General features: G+C 38.8%; 1 protein-coding gene across 5 annotated transcripts in view; it reads right to left on the bottom strand.

Annotated features, from left to right (window-relative positions):
- The window catches only part of DLC1 (DLC1 Rho GTPase activating protein), a 379,234-nt gene that overhangs the window by 150,030 nt on the left and 205,736 nt on the right, over nt 1-23,468 (bottom strand). Inside the window, exon 1 of one of the 5 annotated variants that reach the window (XM_079142734.1) lies at nt 16,926-17,260. The exons of the other annotated variants lie outside the window; for them this stretch is intronic. Within the exon in view, the coding sequence (XP_078998860.1) occupies nt 16,926-17,064 (139 nt within the window). The 5' untranslated portion in view covers nt 17,065-17,260. Of the gene's footprint in view, nt 1-16,925; nt 17,261-23,468 lie in introns of those variants that run through there. 5 annotated transcript variants of the gene reach the window in all.

The raw sequence follows: 23,468 nt of genomic DNA, 5'->3' as shown, positions 1-23,468 counted from the left end.
TTTTTATGTGATACGATTGGAAATTGCAAAATCTTGAAGGTATGGGAGCAAAACCAGTGAAAAAACTGAAGACATCCATGGCATGATGATGGATTGAAGTGACGCATGAAAGAGTCATGGAGACAAGGTTGGAAGCCTTTGCTTGTCCAGGTAAGAATAACAACACTCTGTGCCATGCTGGTGGCTACAGATGAGAAAGGAAGGGGCAGACACAGAGATACACAGACTGCAGAACTGACAGGATTTGGTGGCTGACTTGGTATGAGCCACAAAGGAAATAAGGCAACCCACAGAAGGGGAACAATCTAGGAAATAGATAACAAAGTTAACCTTGGAATTCTCGGTTTTAATCTGATGTTGCAAGACAGCCAACATTTAGGGGAAATGTCTAGAAGATGGTAGGAGATATAGAACTAGAGTTTAAAGACAAAGATGGGACAAGATAGGAAGAATAGGTGAAAAGGAAAGAAGGAAGGGAAGGAGGGAAGGAGGTAAAGATCTGACTGACGCTGGAAGGATGAAAGTATAATTTATTCATTTACATATGTGGATGCATAAGGTAGTTTGAACTTAAGGCATTAATTGCATATCAACAAGAATATAATATAGAAATAATTTATGAAAAAATAATGTAATATCTAGAGAGGGATTACCGATTCAAATAACTTCTTAGTATCTTTTTTTTTTTTGAGGGCCTAGGACCGAACTCAGGGCCTTGAGCGTGGTAGGCAAGCCCTCTGCCACTAAGCTAAATTCCCAACCTCCATTTTAGTGTTTTGATGGATTCACAAAGAATGTGAGACAGATGTTGTGCCTCAACTTCCCAATAAGAATTTTTTAAATTAGTTCTATACAAGATATTCTTTTAAAATTTTTTTTTAAATTAGTTGTAGATGGACATAATACCTTTATTTTATTTATCTATGTGGTCCTGAGGATCAAACCCAGTGCCTCACACATATGAGGCAAGTGCTCTACCACTGAGCTACAACCCCAGCCCCTATACAAGATACTCTTGTATATTTTTATATACAAAACTGATGTATGCATTTCTGCATTTGGCAATGTGTATGTGTATTTTGGTGTATACACTAAGTCCCTGGGAAGAAAGACACAATAAACAGACATACACAACATACCAGGATATATGGATTGCAGCTGATTGATAGGAGAACTGGTTGATAGAGTGATCTAGAATGGCCTGTCATTAAAGGTAATGGTTTAGCAGAGATCTGAATGAAGAGTAAGACAGAGTCACATGGCTACTGGGGAAAAGAATTTGGGGGAATGAGGGAACAGCAAATGCCAAGGAACAGCAAAGAGGCCACAATGTGTGGAATGCAAAGAATTAGCAAAAAAGAAGAAGAGACAGGAAGGCTCCAGGTCAGACTAAGACTACCTGGCCATAGAAAGGGTCTTATTTTAAGGGTGAGGGAATAATATTGGGGGGATTTGCATTGAGGAATGTCAACACATTATTTATTATAGATATCACTCTGTCATGTTTGGAATAAATTACAGGAGAGAGGCAAGGGTGGAAGTAGGGAGGTCAGGTATGAAGAGATTCTAAGAATGCAGGGCAAGGTGATGGTGGGTTGGCTCAGCACCGTAGCAGGAATGGTGATGGCATGTGATCAGATTCTAGATGCATTTTCAGGAAGGATTGATACCATGGTCTGATGGAAGGAATGCGAGGTATGAAGGAAGAGGGAAGCCAAAGGTGACTACCATGAATGGAGATGGAAAGGACAAGTTTTGTGGAAAAATCAGAGAGCTCCATTTTGGAGATGTTAAGTGATTGTTGGGCAAGATAAAACCTCTCTTGAAATGCTTCCTCATCTATAAAACAAAGACAATAACAGAATCCACTGCATAAGGTTATTAAGCGTTAAATAACACTGCAGAAGTTCTAAGCGGAGTCTACCATTGACTGCTAGGTGTCTAGTTAAAATTAGAAATCAGAAAGTTGAAGGAAAAACTTCAGTCTCACACTGTTTCTGAGTCTTAAAGCCTTGAAGCCCCTTGCTATATTTCCTTTATATCTTAATTTTATTTTTTAGTTGTAGATGGACACAATACATTCACTTTACTTATTTATTTTTATGTGGTGCTGAGGATTGAACCCAGCACCCCACACAAGCCAGGCAAACACTCTCACCACTGAGCCACATCCCCAGCCTGCCATCCTTCCTTCTATGACCCCTCTTTTGCTACTGTTGTAGGGGCAAAGATTAGTTCTAAATGTCAAATTATGGCATGTGTGCTAAAAATAATTTTAACAGTGATTTTGACTGAATAACTGCAGTTAGTAATGATGATTATTAGAAAGCAGTTCTAACTGAAGTTAGGAGACTTGAAAGAACAGATTGGGGTTTATATTTTGAAGAAGAAAATAAAAAGAATGTGGAGAATAACTTGAAAAGAACGTATTCCATGAGAAATTAGGAGGGAAATTGATAATCCCAAGATTATGAATGGAATCCCCATGTTTTACAAAGTCTGGTTTATATCTCTCTGGGTTTCACATTTTAAAGAAATAGCACATGGCCAACTTAGTAAAAAGAGATCATTTATCACAGCACATTGTAGATGTATTGATATTGTCAGGAACTATGAAGAGCTGACTGAGCCACCATTTTTAAGGTGACATCTGTAATAGTTACAACGTAATGAAGAACACTGTTCTCAGTTTATCAATCTGATGAAGGAAAAGGTTACTAAATTAATGACAGTGAAGACAAGTGCAGAGGTCACCGTGTCCATACTCTTTAGTCTGAACTTCCAAACTTAACAATTGTCATTGGAATATATTTTAAAAATGAATATGATTACTTGTTCATTTATTTCATGAAGCAGAATGAAAAAATATATTCTATGTTTATTTATGCAAATTACTATTTCCTCCATGAGAAGATAATTTGTTCAATATTTGAGGAAATGCTTACTTTTCAGCACCATTGGAATAACTAATTAGGTATGGCAACTTTGCACCGGTGGTCCAGAAAACTCTTAGTGTCCATGGAAGCCTGAAAGGGTTTTCAGGGCAGGGAGGGAATGTTTTCTTAAGTGCTGTTCTAAGTACTTCTGGACATGAGTTACTCTGAAGATGTTATCTCTGAATCACATTCATTCTGCTTCTTCTAGCTCTCAAAAGGACTCTCCATTTTGTATCTTCAACCTACCTCAGCTGCCTTTTATACCCAAGTACAGGCACAGAATAGGCATAGAATAGGCATAAGTGGATTTTATGCTTATTATCACCTTTAAGCAGATACCTAGTTACATTTTAACTTGCTTTGTACAAGAAATCCCACTAAAATGAGAGAAATATTGTTACTTAAAATCTTCATTTAATGAAGGAACTTCGGATTGTGCAGAGGGCAGTGGGGGTGGGTAGGGTGGTGGAATGAGATGGACATTATTACCCTATATACATGTATGATCACACTACCGTTGTGACTCTACACAAGGTTCAGCCAGAGGAAGAAGTTGTGTTCCATTTGTGTGTAATGTGTTAAAATTCATCCTACTGTCATGTATAACTAATTAGAACAAATTAAAAAATAAAATTAAAAAAATTTCTTTCAAAACCTATTTGCCTAGTCTTTGCTTAATTCTAATAATTTAAAAAGTTTTCATCACATACTTACATTTTATATATATATAAAAAATTTGTATATGGACTTCTATAGGTGTACATAATGCACATATGTACATGTTTATATACACAAATGTATAAATTTTTATGTATATACACACATAATTGCATATCTATTTCATTTTGTTGATATCTTGTTATCTATGTCATTTACCTTTTTGTTTTTTTAAACTGAACATTCTATAAATCTTATAGAATTTGAAAATTTTTCTATAATGTGAATTCTTTTTCTTTTCTTTTTTTTTTTTTTTTTTTTTGTACCAGAGGTTTAGACCAAGAGTACACAATCACTGAGACACATCCCCAGCCCTTTTTATTTTTTATTTTGAGACAGGGTCTTGCTAAGTTGTTTAGGGCCTCATTAAATTGCTGAGGCTGGCTTTGAACTTGTGATCCTCCTGTCTTAGTCTCTGGACTCTCTGGGATTACAGGCATGCATTACCACACCCAGCTCACAGAGAAATTTCTACATGTGTTCATGGTGATATAAAAAATAATATAACAACAAGTGTTTATATTAGCATGCAGTCATATTTAAATGGCTCTCAACAGGAGAATAAGTTAATTATGGTATATTTATATAATAACTATGAGAATAAAGAAATCGTGTTTGAAGGTAAATAAATACCAAAAATGTAATTTTGAGCAAAGAGAGTTGCAGATAGGTATTTTAAATATGGTACCACTTAAGTCTTATAAATGAGCAGAGCAATAATTGATATTGTTTTGGGGATGCTCAAATATGTGATAAATATAAAACCCCTATGAGAATGACAAAACACCAAGTTGAAGATTGGAGGATTTCAGGAGGATTTGGGGAGGACAGGGGAGGGAAATATGATCCAGGAGGGGCTCACAGGAGGCTTTAACAGTAATTGTTATATTTTATTACTTAAGTTAGTGGTTGTCACGTGAGTATCTTATATGTCTAGAATGTTTAACAAAAATAACCTTGCTATTAGTTAATTGAGAACCTATCTACAAGTATTTTTGGAGAAAAAAATTTTGGAAAGCAAAGACAATTTCAAATGTTACCCAAACTATATTGAATCAAAAAACAATGAGTATGTTATAAAAACAGAAACTGAAGCCACATGAGACACTGGGATCAAGTGTCCCAGGGTACGACTGCATGGACCATTAGCTATGGTAACATCACCTTCATTTCACAAAAGCAATTAGTACATACTTCAGTCTTCAAAGTGAACACAGATTACCTACTCTTAAAAAGTTATTAAAAGCACTTGGCTTTTGACCCTTAGAACTCATTTGTACAATGCATGGGTCAGCTTTTTCTCTTAAGTAATAAAAGTTGTCAAATGCCATTTTCCTAAGCCCTGTTTAAAAACAGAGACATTATGTAAGTTATCGTGACTTAAAAACATACACTTTTATTTTGAGACCAGGAGATTGCTGAGATAATGGTCTTTGGTTCATTTGTTAAAATACTTTAAGTTCAAATTGAAAAACACAAAATGGGAAACAAGGTGTTCACCATCAAGAACAAACTCTACACTATGAGCTTATTAAACTCAACATGTCACTTTCAGTGCAAAATGGGTTAAAAAATAATGTAGACTATCTCTGAATCAGTCTGCCAGTGGGGGCATGTGTGGGTAGGTGGTAGGGATTAATGAGAACGGAAGGCCATGAAGGTTCACTCAGAAAATACTTCATGCAGCGGAGTGGGTGTTGGGCTCAGGGTCACAGAAATAAAAACATTTTCCGTGAACTGGCCTCACAAGAATGGGAGCTTGGAATGTGTGTGGTGGTGACTGAGAAGGTGGGTGCCCAGTTTTGATCCATTTGTCATCGTCTCCAAGAGAGCAGGTGGCAATTTACCCTCACCTCTCTGTTAATGCTCTTCCCAGACTACATGTTCTTTTTCTTTCTTTCTTTCTTTAAAAACAAATTTTTTTAATGTTTATTTCTCCTCTTTCCCAGTCTATTAACACTTGGCGCTGATGTGCTGGCTAATCCTTGGGGTATGTACGGGGCGGCTGGTCAGGGAATGTTGTTATTGTCTTAAATGGTGCAAAGGCCACTTACAATAGATCTTCAGGCCCTGCTTTGACATAATTTTTCTGGAGCTTACCCTCTATGTTTATCTTCAGTTGTGCAATGATTATGCTGTGCCAAAGAGCTATGGGTGGAAACACAGTCCTGGGTTCTAAGTCATCAATTTTATACAGAGTCACTGCAGAACTGAAGGACAACTTTCTCTACCTTCTTTTTGTTCTTTAGGGATAAAAAGGAAGGAAAAAAAAAAAAAAAGAAACAATACTATGCATAAACTGTTGTTCATGAGGTAGAATAAATTACTAAATGGCCATTTCGTAAATTTACAATATTCTAAGCATAAAATTTCCAGTGCTATTGCATGTGTGAGTTGCATGTATTGATATATGTATAATTTGCATGCAAAAGATGGGGAAGGCAAGCGCTTTGGGGTTACCACATTCTCAGTCTGGTGCTCATGGCAGTGGATAAGCTTTGTATGGGGTTTGGCTGAATCTGGTCCCTGCATAAGGAAAGAGCCTCAGTTTCTCCCTTTGACTCAGTGTCACAATACACTAGGGAGTTCTGGCTCTTAAATAAGTTCTCTGCTTGGTACCAACATAATGAATAACTTGATGAATATTAAAACCAATCTACATGAAATAAAATTTTAGAAGGCTTGATGATGACATCAGACCATTTGGTAATGAATGCTTATGTGGCTGGGGGTTTGGCCTCCTCCCTCCACCCCCACTCCCGTGGGTTTGTCATCTCATTTGTCCAGCCAGGAGCTACACATGAGTCAACATGCACGTGCTAATTTCATTTGGCTGGAATTCACTAAATGAAATTCTAGCTTCTTGTAATAGCACAAAGGAAAGATGTCTCCATTGCAGTCTGAAATTACGTGCTCACACTTGTTTTCCTTGGTGAAAAATGACAGCCCTATGGCGGTCTTATCAGAGCTTTAAAACAATACATTTGATGGTAGACTTTTAGACCTGAGGTGGGCTTCTTCTGAAAAGAGTTTTATTTGAAAACAGGTTTTAGAAAGGTAGATGAGGAATGTTCTCACTCATCTAGTTGAGTTCTTCTTTTTCTCTTTTTTTTTTTTCGCCAGATGTTTATGTTGGTGAGAAACCAATAACACTGTCTAGACCTCTAGGATATAGTAATCAAGCATGAATGGAAAACATGCAAAGGTCACACTTCAATCTGGACCTACAACATCCTGCTATTCAAGACCAGATTAAAGATGATGGATCATGATAAACTCAACCACACTGACTGCTGAGTCAGTAATTTGAGAGTTGTCTACAGAAAGCTAAATATGTCACCCAAAATCCACAAGATAAAACAAAGTCTAGACACCATAAAATGTGCTGTTTCTCCCCACTGCAAGTTGTCAACAACCAGATGCTGTGTCGTGACTTTTACACGAGCATCCTATAAATCAGGAACTTTCAATCTTTAATGAAGAAAAATTTCTTGGAGTCATGTGATTCCTGAGATGGATGTGTGCATGTGTGTGTGTGCGTGTGTGCGCACACGCATGCACAATTATCTAGATGTCTCCCTCAGGAGACAGGAGAAAGAGTGAGAGAGAAAGAAAGTCAATTATATTATGGCATTAATTATGATATCAGGATGTTCAGAGGTCATTAACCAACACTTCATCCATCAATGATATGCCATGTTTTTCATTTTATCTTAGTGATTTTCATTGCCTAGAAGTCACTAATTTGCTTTTATGAGTGGTTTACTTCTTGATTGAACTGATTTATTGATTAGTGTGATCAGGATGGAAACTGACACCTTTCTGTCACAGAACTGAGTTCAATACTATGGTAGTTTTACAAATGAGGAGTTAAGGTCAGTACTTGGCAAATCATGAGAAGATCCTTCAGTCTCTCCACTTTCTGCTACCACTCTGAAGTCCTTATGGGACTTTCGATCAAGACACATCTCAGATATGTCCACACTAAGTGCAAGCTGAGGGTCAGTGACCATTTCAAAAAAGGCAAACCTTACCACTTCCCATGTCATACTGGAAGAAAATCACAGTGGGGTACCAAATATATATGTTTTTCTTTTCTTTTCTTTCTTTTTTTTTTTTGTTCAGTGGAAGAGACAATTAGACCTGTGAATTAAGTTACTAGTGTGAGAACTTCTTCAAAGGTTGAGGAACATCCAAATAATTTGCCTGGATGAGCATACCAATGCCACTGTGAAAAAGATGCATTATTTAAAATATTAATACCATCCTCCTTGGTTTTCCCCCGGACCCCCCAAAATGCATCACGTCACTACAGGGTTACATCCTGTAGTGGCATAGAAACATCTCTTTGCAATGATTCGGACATTTTCATTTCCCTGGGCAACAGTGAAAAAGAGATGACTATGATGTTCAAAGTTAAAGTTAGTGTGTCAAGGAAGTTTTCACTTTTAAATAAAATGTTCCTAAACACACAGAATGAGCATGTTCCTGACATAATATAGAAAACAGTAATGGTAAAGCACCATGGATATTCTTTGGTTTAAATGTGCTTAGATAATAAAACCTTCATTCAGCAAAGAGGAGATGGAAGATGAGGGACGGAGGGGAGCACAGATAGGGAGCCGAGGAGGGAGGAAGGGAGAGACAGAGAAGAAGGGAAGGAGGAATAGAAATCGAAAAGTTCAGTAAATACCTTAAGCGGCCTGTCAAATCATGCTGTGGAGACTTGCTTTCTGCAAAAGTTACCTTTTCTTGCTAAAGGCAAAAGTTACCTTTACTTGCTAACCAGCATCACAACTACTAGAGCTCAGAGACAATTTTAAATTTCTATCTTTTCTACCATTCACCATGGTTCTTTCACATAGTGTACAATCAATATTAGCTAGTTTGGAGGTGATGAGAGGTTATGTCCATTCAGTATAAAAATCTTCTTTGGTACCCTTTGCTTCAGGGGGTGTTCTGTCTACTTTCTTGGCTGCAGAGTGAATGAACAATATCCCATACTTTGCTCCTGGGCCTCTTATTTGAAGACAAAATGATTAATCTTAAAACTTCACTGTTTTCTTTCCATCCTTTGCCTATTAACACTAAGAAACCACAACAAACAGGATGCTTTGTTTGGAACAAGCAAGTGAAATTACCTCTAAGAAAAAAATGAGACCATAATACTTTAACATATTTTTAATATTCAAAATGTGCCTTAATTAAAATGGGAGAGTTGGTCAAAGTAGTACCAATAAAAATTTGTATCTCCTTTGATAATTTTCTCATTCATTTCATAAAACACAGCATTTAGCAGATAACTCAAATAATTAACTCAGATAATTTTAAAATTTTTGAAACTAAACCAGGATAACATTGATTAGAAATAGGTTAGAATTTTTTGAGGTCATCTTATATAGAGAGCTGTGGAGTAACACTATGACTGTATACTAATCCTTAAATTTCATCATCTCAAGTATTTTTCTATTGGTACAACATAATCTTTTTTTTTTTTTTTTTTTTTTGGCGGTGCTGGGGAATCGAACCCAGGGCCTCATTCTTGCAAGGCAAGCACTCTACCAACTGAGCTATCTCCCCAGCCCAGTACAACAGAATCTTAATGATGGTAAACATTTAATAAAATGATTATGCCATATTTTTAATACAACACACTTAACACTTTTTCTTTCCTTTTAAAAATGCAAAATATCATTCTTCAAGTTAATATCAGGAAAAAAAAGAGTCCTGACTTTAATTTGATTCTATAATAAACTCTGGGGGATCTCATATGATTTAGGACAATCTGTTTCATTTCTAGAGCCTTCATTTGTCAAAACCTTGAGAACAATCTCATATGTAAACTGAAAAAACACAACTTCTATTTTAGTTCATTCTGATTTCTGAATCAGACAGGAGCACACTATTTTAGGTAGTGACATATTTTAGACTTTAGTACATTTACACTTTAAAAGCAGGTCAGCATTCATCTTTTAAAAGAGGATAAAAGATATAATCACATAGCATTTTGGAAGTAACACATCTTTTGTCCTATGAAGAAGAGATGAGCCAGTCATTAGGAAAGGACTAACTTGCCTGACCTTGGAAGAAAGGATCTCCCTTGGTTTTGTGGGGACACAAAGAGGGTAGAGGCTATTTAGTCACTCATGTTTATGGGCTACTTTCTGCTCACGAGGGTAACTAGGCCACAGGGATCTGTATGACAGTTTAACGTGGCATTTCTCAGCCTTTGTGCCCACTTGGACCCTCCTACTCATGCTTCTCTATGCTCAGCAGTTTGCTGGTCAGTTTTACTATGAACGCAATCAGTCTATTGCATATATTTTTAAAAGCCACATATGCACCTTTCTCAACCTTCCCCTTACAAGTGTGTCTTCTACTGCCCCTAAGAACCATGGGTTAAGGATCCTATTGGTGATGAGTTTCAGACACACAATGTCCAAGAGACACACTGTGATTCCTCCTTAATAAAATGGAGCTCACCTGGCCCAGGCTGGCGCTCCTTGAGCACCAGAAGCAATTCACCTATGGCAGGTAGGCAAGGAGTGTGTCTGTCTTGTTTGTCATTCAGGGTCCAGTGTACAATAAATGCTCAATAAATATTTGTGAGATTAATTAATGATGATTAGCAGGTTTGGAGAGCTCCGAGCTTTGTCCATGAATACTAACTAACAAATTTTTAAGGTATTCCTGAAAAATGCCCTAATTTAAGTGAGACTGAAGTAGGACCTATTTCTCAGGATTATTTTAAAAAATGAATGAGAGAATGCATTTAGAGCTCTTAGCACAGGCTCTAGCACTTAGTAGGCACTCCTAAAGAATATATTCTAATGAACATAGCTGCCTACTGGTGAATGCCACGACTAATTAATGATTCAAAAAGCACTAGTCTTTGACTCTGTTTGAGAAGAGCAACAACAGTACTACCATCATGAGTTTGATTGTCACAGGGGATAAATAACTTTAATCTTTTCCACGGTTAAATTTTCATCAGTTGTTCCAGGCAAGCGCTTAAACAATATCAGTGGTTGTCCATGAGCCACGGAGGAAGAACACAGAGGAATGAATGCACATCCATCATCATTGCACACAAACAACTTCAGCACACGCCATCTGGATGGCACATCCTCTCCGTTCGAGAATGACAAATTAAATCAGAAATTGCAAAAAAGAAAAAAAAAGAAATTCACATTTAACTTTAGTCTAAACCTAAATAATTCCCCTGAAATAGGGAGCTTCCAGAAGCATGTGTTTTTAAATCCAGTCTTTGCTATATGATAGAGTTTTATCTCCTTAGGCTGATCTGTGACAAATCAATAAAATAAGCCCTTTCTACAAAGCCTTTGACTTTGGACACACCTAGTTACTGTAATTACAAAGACCTTTGGCAAAAGACCATTCGCACATATTGCTTTAAATAAAGTCACAGAAATTTTACTCCAGAAAGGGAGGTGTGCAAAATATCCCTTTCAAGTGGCAGCCTTGACATTTAGCATACTTTTTCCCATACCAGGGCTGAGCCACGGGCTTGGAACCCCAAGGCTGCTGGTGCTACTGCTCTTTTCCATGTTTGGCTCCATCCATTTAGCAATTTGCAAAGCAAGTTCCAACTGGCTTGGGAAGACATTCAGAGATTGCCTATCTAGCATGACAGACTCATCTGCATGGACTTATTCCTTCATCAATGTGCAGAAACAGTTATCCTGGTCATTTCCTTTGGGAGTTTACAGGGTCTGCACAAAAATACCTTCTTTTCATTCTTCATCGTTTCTCTCCAGTACAGAAATACATTTACCACTGAAATTTTACCTTTGTTTTTTTTTTTTTTTTTTTTTTTCTGGTTGAGAGGCTCTTGCCAAAAGCCCTAGGCAAATCATAGTGGTGGCATGCTAATAAGGTGAAGCTCCTCGGGAAAGAGGGTATAAAGAAAAGCAAAGTGGGGTTGTAACCCCTAAATTAAAGGAGGGCTTATTACATGCCAAAGGCTCTTTTAAGCATTTTGTATTGTAACTCATTTGATCCTTAAAAGCATTTTAAAGCAGAGATACTATTATCGTCCTCCTGTATTGGTGAGAAACAGACTGGACTTGCCCAAAGTTATCCAGTGCCAGAGCCACCATCCAAACCCAGGCAGTCTGACGTCACAGTCAGCAAACTCGACCACCATACTGCATTTTTATCCCATCAAAGCTGGTCTTAACTTCAGCATGGTCCTCTCTTTACTGAAACAGTAAAATTTAATTCAATAGCTACATGCTCACATCACAGCGGCTCCTGAAGCATCCCTAATGGTTGTCTCTCTTTAAGATCTAGATTTGGGCTGTCTTTGTTTACTGGCGGAGCCTGCATATTTTGAGGCATACCTCACTCATGGTTAAAAGGCATTCCATATGCCCTTACTTGCTTTTCACTGTGAACCAAATGAGCAGAAAGCAGTTCACAGGAGTCAATGTTTGTGGTTGCCCTTCACTGGAAGTGGGCCAGAATTCTTGATGCCCCACAGAATTGGGAACTAATGTACTGAAAGCATGTCAAACCCTCATTTTTCTAGTGAATTAGGGACCCGGTCAGCTGAACTGTAAAAATCTATTTCCAAACGACAGATGATATTGATCATCCAGCAAAATATCCCAGGGGAATCTAATCTAATGTAGATACTTGAAGAATTTGTGTCCATTGAATCTCACCTGGATCGAGATTTGTCTCAATTTTCTTGCCCTCTTCCTAGGCATTTGAGATTTTTTTCTTATGTATTTATCTATGGCAGTAGCATCCTCCATGTGTCTCATACAGGTTGAGGCATCTGAGAATTTTCCCCTTCTATGCCATGTCTCCCTAGCAGAGAGAATGGATATTTCCCCATCAGTGGGAAACAAAGAAATATCCATTAAGGAATTCTAGCTAGCTTATGTACAAGAAGAGCCCAGCATCTCAGTCTGAGAGAATGCTTGCCTTTGAAAACCACAGAGCTTTTAAAATCTATGGCCTATGGATAGATTCATGGAGGAGTCCATGATCTTGGATGACAAAAAGCTACATTTCCATTTTCTTAAACTCTAACTGAAATTTAGAATTTCCTCCAGTTATAAACATTGGCAAACTGCCCTGTCCCTATAAGGGTATTAGCTGTTCCTGTGACTCTGTCACCAATAGAAACCAAGCTTTTCATATCACATTGCAGCTGTGGCAGATATCACAAAATATCATTTACAGTCATCTCTATTCTGCAGTTATGGTCATTATCAAATGCACTCCAAGGACTGCAGATGACTGGCAATTTTTCTGACCATTTATGTCCATTTCTCCTCACTGATCAAGTACTGAGCAACTCTGTGAATTGTGGTCATTCAACTACCACACAGGGAAGTTACAGGTTCCCCACTGATGACCTAGATATGGGACCCGCTTCCCAATATTCCCTATGTATAACAGTTGGTGACAAAAGGTGAATTAAAACAAACCTGTGTAATGCAGAGGTTAATGTTCTTTATCTAGCAAAGCAGTCTTCACACTGGAACTTGTAAAAATATCTTTTAATTTAGACTTAATTTCCTATATTTTAAGTCCTTGTCCTATTTTATAACTCATTCATGTTCTATTACCATATCACATTTTCGTCTATGATAACTATATTTCATTGTAATTGGTTTCCTTTTTTTTTTTTTTTAGTATTTTATCTACACATCCAAAATTATTACTCTGAGAAGTGATTCAGAGTCTCCAGAATGCTAAAGAGATCTACTCGCACCAAAAAAACAAAAAACAAAAAACCTAAGAAGTCCTCTATGAAGGAATTAAGAGGCAGCTTTGTTTTCAGGAATGAAATGAACCCGGATGTCAAGATGTCTATGTATCACACAAGAGGGAAGCAGGCAGCAAAAGGTAAGCTGTGCTCAGACTAATGAGAGCCCACAAGAGATGTGAGAAGAATGACACAGGATTCATCCAGAGAAAGGCTGTCTGCTCCATCAGTGAACCATAGTTATCTTCCAACTTCCAATTCCCTGAAAACTCCATGCCATCCTCTGCATTTAGGAGAGAAGACCAGGCACCTGTGGGGTTGGGGATCATGGTTGTAGAGAAGACAAGAGCAAGAGAAACCCCTGGGGGTTGTGACTGGGAAGAAGGAAGGGATTAAATAGACAGGGGGATGCAATTAAGACAATCTCTTCTGTTATTTCTCACAACCTGAAGGTTTTTTCCTTAGCAACAATTCTGTATTTTGTTTATATAAGGCTGCAGATCCTTAAAAACAACAGACAGAATCCTTGTTTTTATACATAAGTGAGTTTAAGACAAGGAAAGGTAAATGATGGTCTTTGTATAAGATTTCATTTGAGACAGGAGAACCAGGAACTCTTAAATTTTATAAGTATATACACGCACGCGCGCGCACACACACACACACACACACACACACACACACACACACACACACATATATATATATATATATAGAGAGAGAGAGAGAGAGAGACAGACAGACAGACAGACAGACAGACAAAAATACAGAAAAGACCTAGCAAAGAAATTTACAACTTGGTCTTATGACCAAAAATCCCTTGGTCAGGTGGAAGAAACTAAAATCTCTGATTAGTTTTTCAGAAACTTGATGAAGGTCATGAAAGGTCAGGAAAGCAACAATCATCATGGAACTAACATTCCAGGTACTATTGACAGAAGCATTTTCCTCCAGAGGCTTCCAAACACTTTTTACCTATCACCTCATTAATTTCAAAGTGAAGAGGGACGTTTGGACTTTCTACTGGCCTCCCTTCTGCAAGCAAAGGCAACGCGGGATGATATAAAGATTTTCTCTACTGTTTAGAAAAGAGACTTTTTGTGGATAATTAACAGCTGTTATTTAGCGCTTGGTCAGTGGGAGAGTGGCGAGCAGAGAGGCTGGAGGGAGAGGGATGGGAGTGAGTGCTCTTGAGGTTTGGATGTGCACCAGATCAATCTCCATTTGACAAACACTGACGGAGCTTCAGCTTTGAGCCAAGGACTAGGGAGGACACAAACAGTGTCCAGGTCTCCAGTAATCAGTCAGTTGTTGTAGCAGAAGTCCTATCTTTTCAAGTATGGGCTTGAATTCTCCACTACAGGAAAGCCCTAAGAGGTTGACAGTCTTCGGAAACCCAAGTAACATAAAGAATTTCTTCCCTCAGTAGAATTGAAGCATCAAAAATGCTATTTGCAGGGCTGGGGATATAACTCAGTTGGTAGAGTGCTTGCCTCATAAGCATAAGGCCCTGGGTTCAATCCCCAGCACCACACACACACACACACACAAAATGCTATTTGCAGCTAGAGCTGTGGAAGTGTTTTCTCATTGCACATTCAAAGTAATGATTGTTCTCAAAGTGGTTTTTTGGGGGACGGGGGTGCTGGGGATTGACCTCAGAGCACTGCACCACTGAGCTACATCCCCAGACCTATTTTGTATTTTATTTAGGGACGGAGTCTCACTGAGTTGCTTAGTGCCTCACTTTTGCTGAGTTTATATTCACTGCTTCATTTTGACTTCAAATATACCAATAATATTAACACACAAATGAGAATAATCAGGAACTTTCAAGGGATAATATCCCTATTCTCACAGATCATCAGCTGTCAAAAGCTCTTCATTACATAAAATTCTGAGAGGAAGACCTGGAAGCAGTAACACACCAAACCATAATAAGATATTTTTGTAGTTTTTTGTTTGTTTTTGTGGTGCTGAGATTCAAACCCAGGGCTTCATGCATGTTAGGCAAGAGCTCTACCACTGAGCTACAACCCCAGGCCTTATGTTATCTTTTGTACAATCTTTTCATTTGTGGCAATGGAGATGTCAAATAAGACAACCGTGAAGGAATCACTCTTTCTTTCAGAGGTCAATCAATTATAGTTGGGCATCTTATACTTCCATAGCTTATCTCTTAAACTTCATCTGGTTAATTGCAAATTGTCATCATTAGATAAGACACCTTTAAAAATTACTGGAAAATTGGACTGCTTAAAGATATCACATTTTACTCTAAAGCAATAATAAAATTGTTAAATTTAAAATACTTAGCTCTCTCTTCCCTACCTTATGGCTAGACTTGGAATTGTTTATTCTCTCTGAGTCCTGGGCAATATTGTTTAACTTAACAGAAAGGAAGATCTTCATGCACATTCAGAACAAAATTACAGTCTATGATGGCATACAGCTAACACATTATCTTCATAATCTGCTTAATCACAATCACAACCTTAAATTTCCCCTCTTCAAGTCATGTCAGGACAATTATGTGAAAGTCAAATGACTATCAAGAACATAGTCCAGAAACCTGGATTGACCCTCGGAGGCCGCTTGTAATATTTTTAACAATTCCGAACGCCATTCAGTATATGAAAAACAAGTGGATTAACCAAAAAGGTTAAGAAAACATGGTCTTTGACCCATCCATGTAGATGTCATAGGAACACAGGCTTAAAAAACAGAAAACACTGCTGCATTGGATGCATCTCCTTGATTTGGAGTTTTTTTTCACATCACAGTGAGATGCCACTTTACATCAATTAATGAATCCTCTTCCTACCCAGAATCAGGCAGAAGTTCCTGTTTCCTTACTGAATTCCTTCGATCACAGTTTGCATTTGGTGGCTGTCACATGAGCCCTAGAATATTTGAATTGCACCACTGTACGTATGTTTTATTATATTTCAAATGCCTGCCTCTGGCATACCTGATACCCTCTTGGAACTCAGAACAGCTGCAGGCTGCCAGAGGAAATTCCAGCAGCCTTTCATTGGGCAGCTCCTTACTCCACTGACCCAAGCTCTGCCAGGGCCCTCTCCTGCTCCTGAGCCGCCTTAGGCTGACCAGCTCCAAAGAGGACTCTGTGCTATAGAACTCAGGGCTTTTGCCTGCAACTCTTCATCACCATCGATTTCCTGACACTCCAAAGGACCTTGCTTTCTTTTCAAGGTGAAAACAAAACAAACAAGCAAACATAAAAACAGCTACCCCCCCCCCAACTCTCCTAAAACCTTATCTAGAAATAATCAGACCAACAACTAGAAAGGCATTTCAGAAAAACAAGCAAATAAACCAAATCCCCCCCACCCACCCACCCTCACTCTCCAGAAACGTTAAATAGCCGAGAACGGGAGACTGAAAAAACCTTGCCATCACCTAGCCCACCGACGAGACCATTACTTACCCGAGTTAATAACTGCATCTGTGTATTAATCGCGTCCCCCCACCCAATATTTCTCGCCCCCCTCCCCCCTTTCGCCCCTCACCTGCCAGCCGTCTGTCTCTGGTGTTTTTCCAAATCACATCCAGGGCTCTGGCCGTGGAGTCCCTGATGTGATCACTAAAAGACCTCCGCAGAGGGGCTCGCAGGGGCCGAGCCATCACGTGGGCCTCGGGGTCCCCCATCCACCCGCAGTGACTTCAGCGCAGCGCGGGCGCAGCGACCATTCTGCTCTCCCCTCTGGGAGGGGTTCTCCGCTGGCCGCGGGCTGTCGCTCTGCCTGGCCGCGGGTCCCCGGGGAGCGGAGAAGGAGCCCGCGCCTTCAGGATGCCGGCATTGCGGCTCGCACTGCGGCCCCGGGAAGCGCCGGCTGCAGGCGGCCTCCTGGACCGCCGCCAAGCTCGCGCCGCGGCCACATCTGGAAAGGCTTAGGAACCAGCCAGCGCCGCGCTCGCCCCGCTCTCGGGCTGAGCCCTGGCTATCTAGATGCTTCGAGCTTCCTGTGTAATCCAATAAGTTGACTTGGTACACGCTGGGCTCTTGTCTTTTAAATACTCTCCTATCCTTCCAGAGCAATCCAGGTAACCTTGCGGTTTGGAAGGAAAGGCAGTGCGGGAGGAGGCAAGCAAGCAAGTGAGGGAGGGAGAGGAGGGCCAGCAGGTAGTGCTGTCTTCAGCTTTCAACGCCAATTCTTATCAGCATTAACATTTTATCTTAGCTCATGGGTTAGATCAGGCTGCTGGTGACATACAACAGTGGAGCCTGTAGTTGTGGTCACCGGAAGGAAGACATGGCCCTGCCAAGCATCCCACAGGTCAGTCTGGATTGTAAGAAATGTACACCTGAGTTTTAAACAACATACTAATCAGCTTCTCATATCTTCGCATTTTCCCTCTATACTTTTTACACTCGGTGATTTAATCAAATAATTCTAGGTTTTGCCTCTAAATAAGGTCCAAATAGATTTTAGGGAATCTTCGCATTTCAAACAAGCAAATTTCATCATTATGATTGCACAACAAAAACACACCCCAAAATAATTTTTAAAAATATAAAACATACTTTCAGTACATTTTTGGAAGTCAAAATATGGGCCAACTGCTTCTTTTGTAGGATACATTCTTGTGTTTCTAAAATGCCAAATAAATCTCATTTTATGCCAATGAGTTTGGCAGGTTTTCTGACTTTTAATGCATTATTAATCCTCTCTTTTCTCATGTACCCCAAATTCCATCTCATAACTTTCAAGGTTTGGCAGGGAAGCTTAATATTGGCATAAGATAGTATCAAAGGGCCTGTTCATAGCCTTTTGCAAGATGAGATAATGCTGTAAAAGTAGTTTGTAATCATTTACGGTATCATGTAAATGATTATTATTACTCTAATTATTTTTATACATAATCACACTGATCTCCCAAGTATTTTAATGTCTACAACATGATCCTCTTTCCTATATCTTTGCTAACTTTACTATACAAAAAATAATTACGAAACTAGTGAGATTGTGCTCATGAGTTTTGGCTAACACTAGTAATCACTGCTTATTAGTAACCCATATTAGTCTATTTTGGGTTAGTATAATGAAATAACTTAGTCGAGTACTTATAAAGTAAAGAGATTTCTTCAGCACAGTTTTGGAGGCTGAGAGTCCAAGATCAGGTGACCCCATTGGTTGGGCCTCTAGTGAGGGCCTAATGGCAGATGGCATCATGGCAGAAGCATGTGAAGAAAGAAGAGAGCTCATCCTCTAAGAGGAAGCTGCAATGATTCAGGAGTCAAGTTTACTCTTATAATACCTCACTCTTGAGAGAAGTAAATCAGGGTCCCAGGAGAACTACCTGAATTCCTTCCAAGGGCAGTGCCTTTAGTGATCTAAGGAGCTCCCACTAGACCCCACCTCTTAAAGGTCCCACCAGCACACCTAGAACCAAGCCTCCAACACATGAACCCTTAAGGAACAAATTCAAACTGCATCCACACCATAGCCTCTCCCCAGTTAATAACATGCTTTTTGATAAGTACCTACTTCTTTCCCTTACCACTGGACGGGGCATGGGTTATATTATGGTTTAGATATTGGGTGTCCCCCAAAAGTTCATGCATGAGACAATGGAAGAAGGTTTAAAGGTGAAATGACTGGGTTATGAGAGTCTTAGTGCATTAATCCCCTGATAGGGATTACCTTCCTGGTAACTACAGGCAGGTAGGGTGTGGCTGGAGGAGGTGCATCCCCAGGAGCATGCTTTTGTGGTACGTTTGTTGTCCTTGCTGAGTCCTGTTGTCTCTCTGGTTCCTGGTGCCATGTTCCCAGCTGCTTTCCTCTGTCACACACTTCCTTCCTGATGTTCTGCTTCATAGGAATGAAGTCTACCAGTCTACCATCTATGCCCCAAATCCCCAAATAAACAACTTTTCCTCTAAAATGGTTCCTGTCAGGTTTGTTGTTGATGTTGTTATTGTTGTTGGTCACACCAATGAAAAAGCTAATTAAAAATTAGGAGGCAATAAGTACTAATTACTGAATTTTATAGAACTCTGTGCCTTCAAGAGGCAATTCCAAGGGAGAATTCTCCATTAAAATTTTTCACAAAATTTGTGCTTGTGTGTGAGGCTCTGGGTTCAAACCCTAATACTGAAAAAAAATACTTACATTACAAAAATGGATTGCCTAATTCTTGGTTCTGGTTTAAAATAGAATATTCAAAGTCTCTGTGCGTGTGTGTGTGTGTGTGTGTGTGTGTGTGTGTCCTTCAAACAGGTCTGGACACCTTGGAGCATGTGCTGAACAGTACAGGTTTGTCTGGACCCCTTTTGCAGAGGAACAACATGAAAAGTGGCACAAAAAGTGTCCTGCACCACATGCTGTTCTGTGCATGGGAAACTTGAGGATGAATAACTCTCTCTTTGAAGAGGTGACACCACCTTGACTCCAAATAACTTGAAAATAATGTGGTCAGTTCACAGTAGAAGCCTGTTCAAAGTATTATGGGAGCACCGAGTAAAACACAGGCTGGACTCCTAACTCCTCCTAGGCACCGAGCTCACCTGAATTTCCAATCTATCTGGATCTATGACAAATCAAGGGCATACAATCATTCCCAACGTGAACTGTTGAGTCGTGCAGAGTGTCGGTAATGGTAGGAAGTATCTCTATACTAAACCCAGAAAGGAAGAGGGAGCATAAAAAGCAGCATTTACTGAGTACCGGTGACATGGACCACAAACCTTTCTAGAGTTGCATAGAGACTCCTGGTTCATCACAACAATCAGTACACGTGTCATTGTGTCCTGTTTTTTAATTTGTTCTTTTTAGATATACATGATAGTAGCATGTATTTTGACATATTATACATACATGGAGTATAACTTATTCTAATTAGGATCCCATTCTTGTGGTTGTACATGATGTGGAGTTAAACTGGTCATGTATTCAGATATGAACACAGGAAAGTTACATCCAGTTCATTCTACTGTCATTATTATTCCTATTCCCCATCACTTCTCCTCATTCCCCTTGTCTATTCTACTGAATTTCTATTCTTTCCTCTCCTCCCTTATTGTGTGTTAACATCATATATCAGAGAGAAAATTCCAGCCTTTCAATTTTGGGATTGGCTTATTTAACTTAGCATGATAGTCTCCAGATCTATCCATTCAGCAGCAAAAGTCATTAAGTCATTCTTTTTTATGGCTGAGTAATATTCCACTGTGTATATATACCACATTTTCTTTATCTACTTATCTGTTGAAGGGCACTAGATTGGTTCCATAGCTTAGCTATTGGGAATTGAGCTGCTATAAACAGGGATGTGGCTGCATCACTGTAGTATGGTGATTTTAAGTCCTTTGGGTATATACCAAGGAATAGAATAAAGTGGGTCAAATGGTGGTTCCATTCCAAGTTTTCTGAGGAATCTCCGTACTGCTTTCCAGAGTGGTTGCACCAATTTTGCAGTCCCACCAGCAATGTATGAGTGTACCTTTCTCCCCACATCGTCACCAACATTTATCATACTTATATTCTTGATAATTGCCACTTTGACTTAGTGTCATCTCCTCTTCAGAAATGAGGAAACCAGAGCTCTGAGAGAAGAAACTAGAGGAAACTCAGAGAGCATATGAAAGGTCTAGGATTCACATGTGGGATTGTTTGCTGCCAAAGTTCATTAGCTTCCCAACCAATCTGATTGGTCTTCAGTTAATGATGATAATGAACCATTACTGATATCTAGACTCTCAATTGATACTAAGCTATTGACCAAACGTTTTTCATCTTAGCAAATAAAATAAGTAACTAGACCCAGGGTGTGGAAGAAACCTGAATTTGCAGATGGGTTTTAGGGGATCCCAGCTATGGAAATCGAGGGACAATGAGCCAAGAGAATTAAGACCTAATTCAGTGAACACTGTTTTATGTTAGGGTACTCAGGTCTCATCTCCAGAATGTTCAAGAACAGCCCTCCTTCTCCTTTGCAACATTTCCATGTCAAGACAACACTCTTAGTTCTGCCCTGTAGCTCATCTCGGTGAATATTAGGAAAAAAGCAACCTCTTGATAGTATAGGTTCTGTTAGGTCGAATAATCCTTAGACCTAACCTATCTTAAGAGATTTTTATGTGAAAAAAAAATTATCAGTATAAACATAACTTTCATTCACAGACTACTTGGGGAGTAGGAATGCAGATAAATGTTTTAAAGCCAGATGAGCTTTAATTGCTGATTTTATCATAGCTCAAATTAGGGCTGGAAAGTCATTAAGTTGAAATTTTGTTGTGAGGATAGTTCAACTTCTTATGGGTGCATCTCAGCCACATATCATGTGTATGATATAAAAACCATTCTAATACACAGCCAATTTTACATTATCATTTTTTATATTTGTTCTTGTAGACCACTAAAAGTGTAACACACAGAAAAGTGCTGTTTATAATCTACTATTTATAGAATAATTCCTCAAGTTGTATTTCCACAAATTTCAAGTAATCTCCATCTCTTGTGAGAGGAAGAAGTGAGGACAGTTGGTGATAATTACTGCTGTCTCAGCTGGGCTCATGGGGAAAGAGGAAATATAAGGCGTTCATTGGCTTTGCAAGATCCCACTGGGAATTACAGGAGAAATGAGAATAATTTTGCTAGGCTTTGACAACTTCGCAGTTCCTTATTTCTGTGATAAAAAGCTAGTTTCAGTCATTGGTGCAGCTTCTATCTATCTGACCAGGGAAAACTGTGCCAACTCTTCCAGATTTCTGGGGAGTAGAGGTTCCCATCTGTACATGAACCTAGAGATTCTGGCTCAAATAGGTCCTTAGTATTTTCCATGTAAAACAATCATCATGCCTTGGTAATGCATTATAGGTTTTATCCAATTTTGTCTAATTTATGACTTTAGTTTTCTAGGTACAAACAAAATTTTCAGTTTTATAGCTCTTCTAGGTCCCAACTTCTTTGAGTTAGTAATAGAGACACTTTATTTTCCAAACCTGTATAGCATCGATCCACTGTGGTCTTTTGGCCACTCGTGTTCGGTGATGCAACTCATTTAAATGTTCTTTGGATCAACTGGAACATTTAGGATAGCTCTAAATGCTGGTCGTTTCTTTCCAAATAATACAAATAATGACAGGAAATGGAAAGTTTATTAAAAGTCAATGGCATGCCTAGATTGTGTGTTTGGCAGAGGAAGGAAATTATTAAAACCCTATTTGGTTAGGTCTTAACAGTGAACCAACCCCTGCAACTGGGCAGCAGGCTTAATGAATGACAGTGCCTATCCCAGCATAAGAAATCTGCCTAAAGGGCTACAACTCCACAAAATGAGTTCTCCGTTATGTAGATGTCCAATAGTCCATGACAGAATTTGTAGAAGGAAGCCTCTGTAACTCTGAGGAATGTCTCAATGATTTTCTTTTACTCCAACAACTAACACCTAGCATGTCGGTTACATGTGCTGATATCCTTTTTCAGTTTGAAATGTTAACCTAATGTGATCTTCCTTAGCCTGTTTGCTCTGGCAAGTGGCAATTTTATGTCTTAGTCTGCTTCTACATTTGGAACCCTTAGGATTACACTAAATTTGGTTAAGAATCTCTTTTGTGATAAACTCTGTTAAATGTTCTTGACCAAGGAGAAAGATGGAGAAGCGATGCCCCTAGAATTCTTTTTCTATGTCATGATTTCAAACTTCATTCTATGCTATGATTTCAGAAGTCTAGAAAATTTTTGATTTTTAAAGAAAAATCAATAGTAATACCTCATCAAAAATAATGAAATAGAAATAATACATTCATAACTTATATTGCCTTAGCAAGACTAGAACATCTAATGGCAAAATAAACTTTAGAGACAGTTTAAATGTTAGGGGGAAATAATTTCCTTCTTTTTACTCTTTTATTTTTCTTTTTATTTTCTTATCCTTTATTCTTTGCAGTGTAAAATTCCAGTGTTTTTTTTATTAAGAAAGTTAAGCATAATGACAAGACTACAATGATGTAACGTCTCTCTGCTCACTAAGATTTACATTTATTGTGACTACTCGAATTACTTTTAGATTGTGTTTATTCCAATTCATACTAGCTATTTTATCTATCT

The sequence above is a fragment of the Sciurus vulgaris genome (genome assembly GCF_902686455.1).
Source record: "Sciurus vulgaris genome assembly, chromosome: 5".
Taxonomy (NCBI): Eukaryota; Metazoa; Chordata; class Mammalia; order Rodentia; family Sciuridae; genus Sciurus; species Sciurus vulgaris.
The sequence above is the reverse complement of the archived record's forward strand: the minus strand, read 5'-3'. Positions and strand labels throughout refer to the sequence as shown.